Source organism: Rattus rattus, chromosome 2 (assembly GCF_011064425.1).
Source record: "Rattus rattus isolate New Zealand chromosome 2, Rrattus_CSIRO_v1, whole genome shotgun sequence".
Classification (NCBI taxonomy): Eukaryota; Metazoa; Chordata; class Mammalia; order Rodentia; family Muridae; genus Rattus; species Rattus rattus.
The window spans coordinates 120850781-120863677 of NC_046155.1; the positions used below are offsets into that span (position 1 = coordinate 120850781).

The 12897-nt window shown below is 47.9% G+C and overlaps 1 protein-coding gene across 1 annotated transcript in view; it reads right to left on the reverse strand.

Annotated features, from left to right (window-relative positions):
- Positions 1-7267, reverse strand: part of Fanci (FA complementation group I) — a 55364-nt gene extending 48097 nt beyond the window's left edge. The window contains exons 1-3 of the mRNA XM_032893383.1: positions 7200-7267; positions 3585-3687; positions 557-629 (exon numbers count right to left, since the gene is read on the reverse strand). Of these exons, the coding sequence (XP_032749274.1) occupies positions 557-629; positions 3585-3668 (157 nt within the window). The 5' untranslated portion in view covers positions 3669-3687; positions 7200-7267. The remainder of the gene's footprint in view (positions 1-556; positions 630-3584; positions 3688-7199) is intronic.
- Between the last annotated feature and the right edge of the window lie 5630 nt (positions 7268-12897).

The window sequence follows — 12897 nt, forward strand, 5'->3', positions numbered from 1 at the left end:
GGTGCACAGTTTTAATCCCAGCACTCGGAGGCAGGTGAATTTCTGTGAGTTCAAGGCCAGCCTGGTCTATAAAGCAAGTTCCAGACCAGCTGGGGCTACATAGTGAGATCCTGTCTATAATTAATTAATTTATGAATCCACTCTGGGTCACAATCTAAACATGGAGCCATTGCTCAAGAAAATGAAACAAATGTGTTACACTGGGCATTGAGGCTCTGTATGAGGCATAAAGATACTCCATTTCACTCAAATCCATAGCTCCCTAGGTCCTCGGTGAGTGCTAGACACATCTTATTCTCGTCTCCACAGTCCGAAAAGGCTGAGGAACCAAAGCAGAGTTTAGGGACTCTTTACAGGCCCCCAAACCGGCAACACCAATCTGGTTGGCATTCTGATTCCCTTCAGTAAGGTACCTGAACATCCCCCTGAGGAGAGCACTGCTTCAGTCGAGTCTATAGAACCCTGAACAGAGAATGTCCCAGTGGGGCTTCAAACAGCAATGACACCCAAAGAGAACCAATCTCCCAACAGGTACACTGCAAGGGGCGCCAATCACCTTTGAGGATGGCTCTCAGGAACGTTCCAACAGCTCTTCCTTTCACTGCTTGGCTCTGAAGGAGACTGGCCAACTGCAAGCAGAGGAGAAAACAATCACACGTCTCTCCCTGAAGGACCTCGGTCTGCAGAATGGAGCAGGTTCTGCTGGCTTCAGGCCAGACTGAAGCACACAAGTACTCCTTTTCCATAGAGCAGGGAGAGCCCAGGAGAATCCCGGGCAGCCAAGATTAAAGCCAGGCACAGCGATGCAGACCTGAAATCCCAGCACTTCAGGATGAAGCAGGAGGATGTTCATGAGTTCTAGGCCAGCCTAGGATACACAGCAACTACAAGTCCAGCAAGAGCCACAAAGTGAAGCTTCTCAAAAAAACAAAAAACAAACAAAAAAAAATCAAAAATATAGACAAGAGCTGGGCCAGGCTGGGCCGCAGCTCAGCTGGTAATGTACTTGCCCAGTACGCACAACACTCTGGGTTCGAACTCTTGCACTCCAAAACCTGGGTGCAGTGGCCACACACCTGTAACACCAGTGATCCCCAGATGTAGGCAGGGGTATCAGAAGTCCAAGGTTATCCTTGGCTGAGCAGTTTAATAGCAGCTTGGGCTAGAGACCCTGTTTCAAAAACAAAACAAAACAAAACCAAACCCTAATAGCTATTCAGAAATTTATAAAGCCAGATATAGCAGTTCATGTCTTTCACCCCAGTATTTGAGAGGCTGAGGTGGGGGCTCAAGGTCTGTGTACATTACACAGTAAGACTTTATTTCAAACTCCCAAAGGTGGGATACGGGGTTTCATTCCACAAATATTTATTAACTCTTTCGTTAGCGCCGGGTGCCGTGGCATGATTCAGAGAGGCCCACCCACTCGTCTGTGATACTTCTAATGCACACACTTCTTCAGAGACCAGTCTAAGGGTGAACAAAATGGACAGGGCAATTTGACTCAGAGTTTATGAGAAAGACCAAGAAATGTCGTACAGATGACGAAAACCTAGCTGAGACAGTAGCTGGAGGAGAGGGAAGCCAAGAGCAGGTGGAGCCAGCAAACCTCCCAGGTCAGAGACCTAAGCAGAGACTGGGCAGGTAAGAAAGGGCTGGCTGTGTACACAGAGAAGGAGGCCCCGACAGAGCAAGTGCTCGGACCGAGAGAAGACCCACGTCAGGTGAGCGGTAAGGAAGGAAAGGGTTGGGGCGACAGGCGAGGGCCGGATTAAGAAGCCTGGGCTTCATCTATGTGCATGAGAAGCTGCTGACTGGAATCGAGAGCCACTTCTTAGGAAGGTAGATGGGTGGTGGCGACGACCAGGCACAAGAGACGCCTGCCGGGAGACTGCCTGGATATGTGAAGAGCAGATGACGTCCTGAGGACATAGCACAGCCATGTTGAGGGCCAAGGCTTGGATCCACGCTGGAAATCAGCAAAGCCTTTCCCCCAGGTTAGTCTCAGAAAGGCAGAGCCTTCCCCTAGTCTAAGCACAAGTGTTACGAATGATTTATTAGTGTATGCAAAAACAGGCCGCGGCAGCTTCCTCCTCAGTGCTTTTCAGCTGAGACTGCTGGCCTGTAGACACCTATGGAGACTAGCTAATTCCAACCCCTGGTGTTGTGCACAAGAAACGTGCTGAGGTCCCGGGTTGCTGCGGCGAGCAGTTGGCCAGCTTTTTTTGTGTTTATCTCTGTGATTTTACTAGTAAATCAGTTCGTTTCTTCATTCCCTTGCTACTCCGAGTCAGGGTTCCAGAATCAAGCTATGCAGGTCACTGCAAAATGATGAGAAATTAAGGCATGGACCCAGAACACATCACCACAGTTTTGGAAGGAGCCAGCGCCTTGATCTGGACCCTACTGCCCAGACACAGGAAACAAACTGTTATTACTTGAGCCATCGTGTCTGAGGTCCTTTAGGAGACAGATGGTCTAATGGTAAAGGAAGGCAGAGTGATGCCTGCCGAGAAGGAAGTCAGTCAACAATTCTTAATTTCAGATGTAAGGAACCACCTGGAAGGTGGCAGCACGTACCGACAACGGTGAGATTTTGGTTTTAGTAAGCGCCTAAATTACCCAGAGGGCTTACCAGAGCACACTGCTCATGTCTACCCGGGTTCTGTCAGAGCTTACACTCTCTGTTCTGAGACAAAAGGGCAACATGCCAAGTAGCTAACCACATCACTATTCATTTTTAAAATCATGGATTCACAGTGGAGATTCAGGCATTGGTTTTATTTTACCAGTAATTAAGAAAAAAATTTTTTTTTGCCTATGAACCTATTCTCTTTACAGAAGAACGTAAACGAGGACACATCAGCAAGTGAACTAGTGCTTCGCACCCAAGCTGCAGCCTCTACGTAGCTTCAGATGCGACGGCCCTGAGGACCACACGAGTATACCGACTCGGGCTGGAGATGGTTCATCAGTTAACAGTGCCTGCTGTGCTTCCAGAGGACACAGGCTTGACTCCCAGCACCTATATGGTGGTTCACAACCATCTGTTAGTAACGTCAAGTCTAAGGGACCTGATGGCCTCCTGGCTTCCATGGGCACCATATGTACACAATGCACATGCAGGCAAAACACACACAGAATAAAAAAATGAAAAACCAAAAATATAAGGCTTTGTAAACACTCACTGCAAAGGCGGTCTAAGGTTATTTCTGATTTAAAGCTAATTACAAATGGCTTTCATTGTCCCATTTAATCTCAGCACGCCGTTTTTGTTTGATTGCTTGTTTGGGGTTTTATAGCATTGGGGACTGCATCTGGGGGCCTGTGGGCACCAAGAGAGTCTTCTGCCCCTGAACTGCACCTCACCCTCTCTGTACTTTCCTTTTAGTTCAGACAGAACTTACAATCTTGTAGGTTTCCCTGATAGCAGGATTGCAGCTTACAGCTCGGTGTCTGTCCATGTTTACCAAGTAAACCCTCGTCTCCTAACACTGGCGAGAGAGCCCGCCAGAGCATCCCCATGGCTCAGTGGCTGCTGTGCTCTTTCCCGCCCACACCACACAGCCTTTGACCGTACTCACGTCATCAGCTTTCAGGGTTTGAAGAAATTCCTGCAGTTTGTCTGTAGTTTTATCTGTTGCTAGAGATAAAATTTTCAGATCCATGCTTGCTCATATCAGAGAACTGTGAGTTAAAACAAAAACAAACAAACAAACAAAAAACCAGTCACAGTTGGAAGCTTCTAGAAGTAAACCTGAGTAAGTCATGCCTGTTACAGACAACACGGGCACGCTCAGCAGACAGAGCCGAGCATAAGGAGATGATGCTCACCCTGGTCAAGTCTTAAGAATTCCCCACAATTCTGTACGTGATTTCATAGCCTTTGTACACATTTTCCCCATCCATTCAACATAATACTTAAAGCCAAAAGAACAGTTAGCTCTATATCAAATATATTGCAAATAACTAGGACTATATAAACATACCCTAAAATATTGTTCAACAAGTTAACCAATGGCATCGTAAATGGTAAGAGCCACTTGGATGGTATAATAAAAACGAGTGAGGCTGAAGATGTGGCTCAGTGGTATGGGGCTTGCTTAGTATGCACAAGGCCCTGGGTTCAATTCCTAGGCCTTCCAAAAGAAAAAAACAAACAAACAAACAAGAGAGTGAGAGCAGGGAAATGGGGGCGACTTGTAGAGGGTGGGGGAGATGATCACATGCACTAGCTGTTTCGCTCATACCAAGAAAAGGAAAGGCAGGCTTAGGAGTTCAAGACCAGCACTCAGCTACACGGTGAGTTAGAGCCCAGCCTAGGCTACAAGAGACTCTGTCTCAACAAACTGAAGAACAAAACCAAAACCAGTGAGGCGCTAGTGACACTCAAAATGTTGTCAGGAGGAAAGTCTGAGCTGGAAATTAAGAGACTAAATTTAGGTAGCCAAGACGACCAGCTGATGTACAGTACTGGGAAGGAGGGCCTCGTGAACAAAGGCATGGCGGTCGGAACTGAGCACTGTGTGGGGGACAGAGGGAGACTGGCTGTGAAGGGAGTGGAGCAGTAAGAAGGCTCGAGAGAGGGTCTGGGACGAAACAAGATCTCAAGTGTCGGAGAAGGAACTTAGATTAATGACAACCATCAAAACGTTTGCGAGTAAGAGAGTCTGAGGAGATGGAAAACAGTCTTGCAGGCAAACTGAACATCAGATTAATATGCAAATCAAAGTGGGAAGGGAACGTGGAGAAAGAAGAAACTTAGAGGTGCCCTTGAGCTGTGTCAGTGGAGATGGGGGTGGGGGGACAACGACACGACCTGAGCAGTGGAAGAGATGCACGGGGCACATTGGACACAGGACGGAGTAGTGCAGAAGTGAAGAGGCAAATGCAGGCTGCAGGGAGAACCCACCCTCTCCTCTCCTCCTGCTCCCAACAACATCCACTCAGCAGCTCCACCCAGAAACCTGGGCCAACCCTCAGGAACCTCTCTCACCCTCCAGGTCCACTACCAAGTCCTATCCAACCATCCCCAAAGCTGGCTCTGACTACCTCCCACCTCTACTTGGACATTACTTCAAAGCCACCATCGCCCAGCACAGAACCACTACAAAAATAGTCTCTTCACTTATTCCCCTCTTTCAACCTATCCTTATCTTAGAAGTAATTTTCCATTGCTTTCTTATTAGAAAAAAATCCAAAAGGAGGAGAAAGGGGAAGAGGAAGAGAGGAGGAAAAAGAGAAAGGAGGGGGGAAGGAAGGAAAAAGGAAGGAAGCCAGGTGGCAGTGGCACATTCCTTTAATCCCAGTACATGGGAGGCAGAGGCACATGGATATCTGTGGGCTCTAGGCAAGCCTGGTCTACACAGTGAACTCCAGGACAGCCAGGGTCACCCAAAAAGACCTCATGTCACACACACACACACACACACACACACACACACACACACACACACACACACACACGAGTCCTGGGACTGGAGATGGCTCAGTGCTGGAGCCTCCACTGCTCTTGCAGAAGTACTGAATTCCATTCCTAGCACCCACATCAGGTGGCTCACAACTGCTTGGAACTCTCTTCTAGCCTCAGAGAGCAGCTCCATACACATGTCCTGTACGGCCTAAGCCCATGCCTAACTTCCTTTATCACTCTATTCTTTTTGTTATTATGTTAAATAAAGAATTAGAAAAAAAATCGCATTATGGAATTAAGCAGACCCAAAGTCTACACGCGTCAGTGAACACAGTTAGAACTCCCATTCTGAAGCCGTGGATCTTCACACTGGGTTTTACACCTTCTGTATCAAGTACGCTCTTACACACTTACCCATCCCCAAACCAGTAAATTACGGTTCAGACTTTGTGATAAAGGAGCAGTTGTAGGTAATGAGCATTTAAGTCACAAAAAGGGACATAGAGCTAATTGTGTTTCTAATTTTAGCACTCTTCTAAAAACAATGAATTGTTTCCTGTCCTTCAAATCCAAGACGTCCTTATAAACAATTTCTCATCTGAAACAAAATACCCACCCTTCCATCCTTGCTCTCAATTTCCACAAAATCTTCAGACCTCGGCTCAACCCACTCCCCCTCAGATGCTCGGGTTAAATGCTCTTCCTCACATCCTCTACAAACACCAGTGAAATTCCTTCCACAAAGTTACCACCTTTTTAAAAAAATTTTGTTTATTTAATGTATGAGTGCTGTGCTCCATATACACCCGCCTGTCTGAAGAGGGCATCAGATGGTTGATGTAGAACCCTGTAGATGGTTGTGAGCCACCATGTGGTTGCTGGGAATTAAACTCAGGGCCTTTGGAAGAGCAGCCAATGCTCTTAACAGCTGAGCCATCTCACCAGCCACACCTCCCCCTTTTAATAATACATTTTAAATTTATGGTTAGGTCTCCCACTGGTGTCTACAGTTCTATGAGTGTTTCCAGTTTTGTTTATCGTTGTTATCTTGAGCACAGTAACAAGCTTATATTAAGGCACTAACAAATATCTGATGTGGACCAAAGGGTTAAACTGCTGGTAGAACTGCCCAGCAGGCCTGACGCCCTGGGTTTAATGACGTCGTAACCCTAGAACTGTGTAAACCCGGCATGGTGATGCACTCCTGTAATTCCAGTACTCAGCATCAGAAGGTCATCCTCAGCTACACAGTTTGTAGCCAATCTCAGACACTGGCTCAAAAACAAAACAAAAAGGAAAAACTATAAAACAGGGCAGCTAATGTAGATTTTGCTATCCTAACTTCTATATACAGTGCCGAAAAAAAAAAAAAGTAAGCGTTTAGTGATGACTAGGTGATTGCTTTGTATGTTATAATAAACGCTATGTAAACGAAAATCGAAATAAAACATCCGGTGGGGTCGTTAGCTTTTGGAGTTCCGTTCTGCTCCAGAGTGCACGTTTTGAGTATCCTGCCTATCCAACGTGAAGCCAATGGCCTGTCTTCCCATGAGCTCCACGCGCAAAACCGGGCTGGGGGACCCACCAGAAGTAGGTGCTGACCCTGCAGGGCAGGACCATTAAGGAGGACTGAGCGGGGCGTGCCTCGGAGAAACCCGCCAAAGCTGATGTCCCCGACCCATGCGCAGGAACCAGGTACGGCGGGACGCCACGTCGCAAGGGGAGCCCTCCTGTCCTCACCGTCCCACTTCTTCCCTCCCGGTAAGCACAGGCCCTAGACAGTCACCTCAACCTCAGCGCAGGATCCTTCCAAAATTCCCGCTCAACTCCACGTAGCCGCACTTCCGTTTCCCAGAGCAACAAGTCCCGCCCCCAAGGCGCACTTCCGACTTCCTAATTTGATGGAGCGTACCATTTTAGATGACAGGGGGAGGGGAACCTTTGCGGAGATCATGGCCCAAATTCGCGGGAGAAGGGGATGCAACCTGCTCACCCGCTTTCAGGGTGGAGGAGTGGGATGGGACGGGAGACCTCAGAGTGAGCATGCGCGTTCCGGATGACCGATTAAGCGTTCTTAGAGCTCTGTATTTGAAGTCAGTGTAGAAGGGAGTGAATCAATTGATGGCAGGTCTTTTGCATTGGAAGCACCCGAAGGCGTGTGTGTGTGTGTGTGTGTGTGTGTGTGTGTGTGTGTGTGTGTGTGTGTGTGTGTGTGTGTCTTTTGCATTGTGTGTGTGTGTGTGTGTGTGTGTGTGCAGTTCAGGTCTTTTGCATTGGAAGCACCCGAAGGCGTGTGTGTGTGTGTGTGTGTGTGTGTGTGTGTGTGTGTGTGTGTGTGTGTGTGTGTGTTCAGGTGTGTGTGTGTGTGTGTGTGTGTGTAAGCTAACCTCTACCCTCAACGTTTAGTTGTTACCTTTCCAGAAGCAGTTAATAGACACCTGAGTGCACCATCAAGATCAATGAAGCAGTGGACCGAAATTCTACTTTAGTTTGAGGGTGCAGCTGTGCACAGTGCTCAGAATCAACAAGCTCCTGGCTAACTAAGCATGTGAAGGTGCTTAGGGTAGAGAAGAAGCAGAGGCCTGTAGTTGCCTTAATGTTAGGGATGGTGGGGAGGGGGAGGGCATGGATATATTGTCTAACTATGTCCTTGTCAGATGAGTGCCCCAGAGCTTGTTTGATGGTGAGCTGAGTGTGAAGACGTGAAGTAGGGCCCCTCGGATGAGGCTGTAAGTTGTCTGTGGTATTAGTCTAGACTGTGGCAGTGGGAACGAAGGGGTAGGTAAGGACATCAGGGTAATGGGTCTATGTAACCAGATCTGGAAGAAACAGCTGTTGTCTTAGTTAGGGTTTTACTTCTGTGAACAGACACCATTACCAAGGCAACTCTTATAAGGACAACATTTAATTGGGGTTGGCTTACAGGTTCAGAGGTTCGGTCCATTATCATCAAGGCAGGAGCACGGCAGCATCCAGGCAGGCAAGGTGCTGGAGGAGCTGAGAGTTCTACATCTTCACCTGAAGGCTGCTAGTGGAAGACTGATTTCCAGGTGGCTAGGATGAGGGTCTTAAAGCCCATGCCACAGTGACATCTATTCCAACAAGGCTATAACTTCTAATAATGCCACTCCCTAGGCCAAGCATATTCAAAACCTCGACAACTGTCTTCCCGTGCTCCTTGCTAGGACTCTTCTACCTTTCTGTCTCTACATTGAACTGTGAGAAGTAGCTAAAACCCAACAGCTGAGGTGGAGGGCAATTCCTGAGAGGAATCCTTTCACTAAAGAATCAGACAGGGGTTGGGGATTTAGCTCAGTGGTAGAGCGCTTGCCTAGGAAGTGCAAGGCCCTGGGTTCGGTCCCCAGCTCTGAAAAAAAGAACCAAAAAAAAAAAAAAAAAAAAAAGAATCAGACAACTTCATCCCATCTCCTCACAAAACCTTCTTTCCAAACTCCTTCTGGGACCGCACCATTCAGCTGTAAATCTGTTGACAGTCTATATGGATTAAATAGGTCTATATGGACTAAACTCACTAGCACCCCCGAGTTTCCATGTGTGCCTCTCATAGCACTTATTGAATTGTCTGTATGAATGTCTATCCTGTTACATGAATGATATAGTACCTATGTTTTTTGTTACCATTAACTATGTGCTTATGTTTCTTTGAGACAGAATCTCACATAGTCCAGGATGACTTTTAACTTGCCACATAACTGTGACTGGCCTGGATGTAAAGTTTTGTAAAGTCAAGGATATGTTTTATAGAGCACGGTATGGTGCAGTGGGTGAGGGTACCTCAGGTAGCCCATATTAAGGCATCCCTCCCCCCTGAGGTACCAGCCATATGATGGGTCTAGTATAGAATAGAATTGGGAGCATGGGAAGAGGGGCTGAGAAAGGAGTAGAGGCAGAGAAAGAGGGGAGAGAGGAAGATATGGAGCTGGCATGAAGAGAGAAAGAGAAGGCCAGCCAGGAACACAGCAGGGGTTGGGGGGGTGCAGGAGGAGAGGGAGAATGGGGTCAGAGAGAACAAAGGGAGTCAGAGAGAGAGAGAGAGAGAGAGAGAGAGAGAAAGGACAGAGAGAGAGCAAAGAGAGGCCAAACAATCTCTTTTATAGCAAGCCAGGCCTACCTGGCTGTTGCTAGGTAACTGCTGGGCGGAGCCTAGAAGCAATGCTAAGGTGCTGACAGGCCTTGAACTCCTAATCCTTCTGCTTCTATTTCCCAAGTGCCTGGGGTTGAAAATGCGACAGCACACGTGGCTGGCCAGCATTAACAGTGTTAGGAAGATAAAGAATAGATTTGGATTAGCGTCAGCTTTTCCACTCAGGTGCAGGCTTCCTTAACAAGCAGCTAATCTTTTCCCATTCAGTTCACCAGTTAGATTCCCTATGTGAGCCACTATGTAGGTACTTACTGGGGAGACTCAGACAGGCTGGTTTGGGGACTCGCTAGCAAGTCACTTGGAAAGGCTGTGAGCAGAAAGTTGTGCCACATAGCTCTGGAAAGTTCCAGACCAGTGAGAGAACTTGTCTCCCCCCCCCCCAAAAAAAAAAAAAAGGGACAGAACCCAAGACATGGCACCAACAGTTGTCCTCTGACCTGCATTTCACATGCATACCCAGCTGCTGATACAAACATGTGTGTTCACGTACACACATTAAAAAAAAAATAACACAAGTGTGCATGTCTTTGCACGCTTCCTAAACTTGGGTCTAATGCTTCTGTACCAGAACAGCTCTGCCCTTGAGTTTCTAAGACTTACTGAACACCTTTCTGAATGGTGCAGCCTCTTTAACCCTTTCACGCCCATTCTGATAGATATATGTATATGCACATATATATGTATACATATATATACATGTGTGTATATAGACATATATGTTTGAATATATATGTGTACACACATATGCCTGTGATCTAAAAGTTAATATTGGCAAATACGATTGGAATGAAATTCTGATGATTGTTGATAGCCAACTTTTCAAGCAAAATTAACATTACTTGGGAAATTGCATCCAAGAAAGCTGTTATATTTTTTATTTAATTCAATAAATTGTGATACGAATACCATCCATCCGTTTCAGCTCACGACAGAAACAAAGTTGAACGGCGTTTGCACTGATATGCTGACCCTGCAAATGCAAGCCCCTCCTCCCATCTCCTCAGTCAGCTGGGGCCGGGGAGGCCAGGGAACCCAAGGGTGTCTGCCTGGGCAGCAGTGTAAGTTTGTGGGCCAATGAGGACAGTGGCACCATTGTTCTAGCCAGAGGAGCTAGAGATGAACAGGACTCTGGGGATGGGAGGGGAGGGTAGGAGGAGGCAGGAGAAGGGCTGTGAGCAGAAAGTTGTGCCACAGGGAGCTCTTCTACCCCTGAGGGCCTCCTGCCTGCTCCTGTCCTGAGATGCTCTGGCCCAGTGCTTCTCAACCTTCCTAATGCTGCGATCCTTTAATACACTTCCTCATGTTGTGATGACCCCCAACCATAAAATGATTTTTGTTGCTCCTTCATAATTGTAATTTTGCCACCTTTATGAATCACAATGTAAATAACTGATTTGCAGGATATCTGATACGCAACCCTTATGAAAGGGTCCATCAACCCCCGCAAGGGGTCATGACCCACAGGTTGGATCTAGGCAGCCCTCTCCGACTAGGCCATGTCATGGAATATATAATCCTCTTGGTACACAGGGGTGCTTTGTGATGAATGGCTTTCATTGGTCCTTACGGAACATCTTAGCAGCTTAGGGGGCAACTGGGACTCTAATTCTTATCATAGCCAGTGAGGTTCCTCGGGCAAAACAACAAGCCACAGCCTAGGTGAATTAACCAATAGAAATTCATTCTATCGGAATCCCGGAAGTTGGAGGTCTAAGATCAAGGTAGTATCCTTTGATGCCACCTCCTTAGGATATGTAAGTCCCGAACTGTGGTGAGATCAGAACATTTCCGTGGCTGGACGAACTCAACCCTACCCTGAGCACTTCGAGGAGAGAGAACCAGAATCAAAGGTGGGCTGCTTGGGCCCAGACTGAAGATGTGTTTACTTACAGTCTCTGGTGGAAGTAGGGAGCTCCCTGACTCTGGAATCCCACGCAGGGAATGATCTAAAGGACTTGCATCCCTCATACCCCAGTGATATACCTAGTCAGAGGCCGTGGCACCCTGCTGAGGGGCTAATCAGGGGTTTCTGGCTGGTTAGATGCATTCCCTTCACCTAGGTACCCACTGGTTCTGCACTGTGCACAACTACGAGAGCTCCTCCGCGGAACACTTGCCGGGGATCAGGCAGCTAAGCCCCTGAAGTGGGTACTTTGCGTTCATCTCAAGACTTCCCCCACAGCCCCAGCTGGATCTCTAGTCATCCCAGTTCTCAGAGGGGACTGAGTCACATCGTGGGGAAGTTACCTCACAGTGAGAAAGGTGCTGGAGCAAGGATTGAAACGCGGACAAGGCAAATCTGCCCGCGCCACACCCCTGCTTCCTTGCCTTAGCTACACAAAAGGAGGCAGAGACTGAGGGTGTAATAGAGTTCTTCTATGTGTCAGGCCCTAGGTTCAATCTTCAGCATCCTAGAAACACATACAAAAAAGTAGGCAGTGTGTTTTGAGGCCAGCCTGGGATACCTAGCGGGTCCTCCCCCGCTCAGCCCTGCGGGCTCCGTTTTCCTCTGCATGTGGGACGGTGGACCACAGGCCTGGGTTGCAGCATTGGTCACATTTACAATTTCTCTTCACTTCTCTATATGTCCTGCCCTTTGTGGAGAGGGAGTATTCTCCCAGGCTCCCCTGCCTCCCAGTTTGAGAAGAGAGAGGGCAGGAAAATGAGACGGGGCTGGCCCAGATCCCAGTGAAGTAGCTTCCACATGGCCGAACAGAGCTCCAAGCAGGAGCTCACAAAGCAGGGCTTTGATGGTGGCCCTGCAGGCCGGGCCTCTCCCCTCTCCCTCAGGGTGCTTCGCTTGGTTCATTCTGGGCCTCCCGTGAGCCTGATTGAATGGGAAACGGTGGGCCTGAGAAGTTCCTTGTGACAAGCTAATCCCAGCTTGCTGACCTGACCACACCCCCAAAGGAAGCAGCCTCCCGAGCTCCAGAACAATTCAGGCACCCAGTAGCCCCAAGAAAGAGCTATCAGGTAAGTCAGTGACCAGGTCTGACTGGGCCAGCGAGCATAAGAAAGAGTGTGTGTGTGGGAGGGGGTGAGTGGTCAGGGATTGCTTGGACTGCCTGTAAAGTGGTCTGCCATTCTGCAGGCCGAGCCAGAGGCAGATGCAGCACATGCACATGGGGAGCGCCTGATTCAGTTAGAGATGCAGATGATCAAATACCTTTTATGCCCTAGTATTGGTAATTAATTGTACTTTATTTGCTAATTCTAAATGCCCAAGAGCATCTATGTGGAGCTAGGGGTAGCATATTTTTATTACATACATGCCTACAGCTACTGGATTTAAAAATAAGAGATAAGCGCCTCTCTGTGC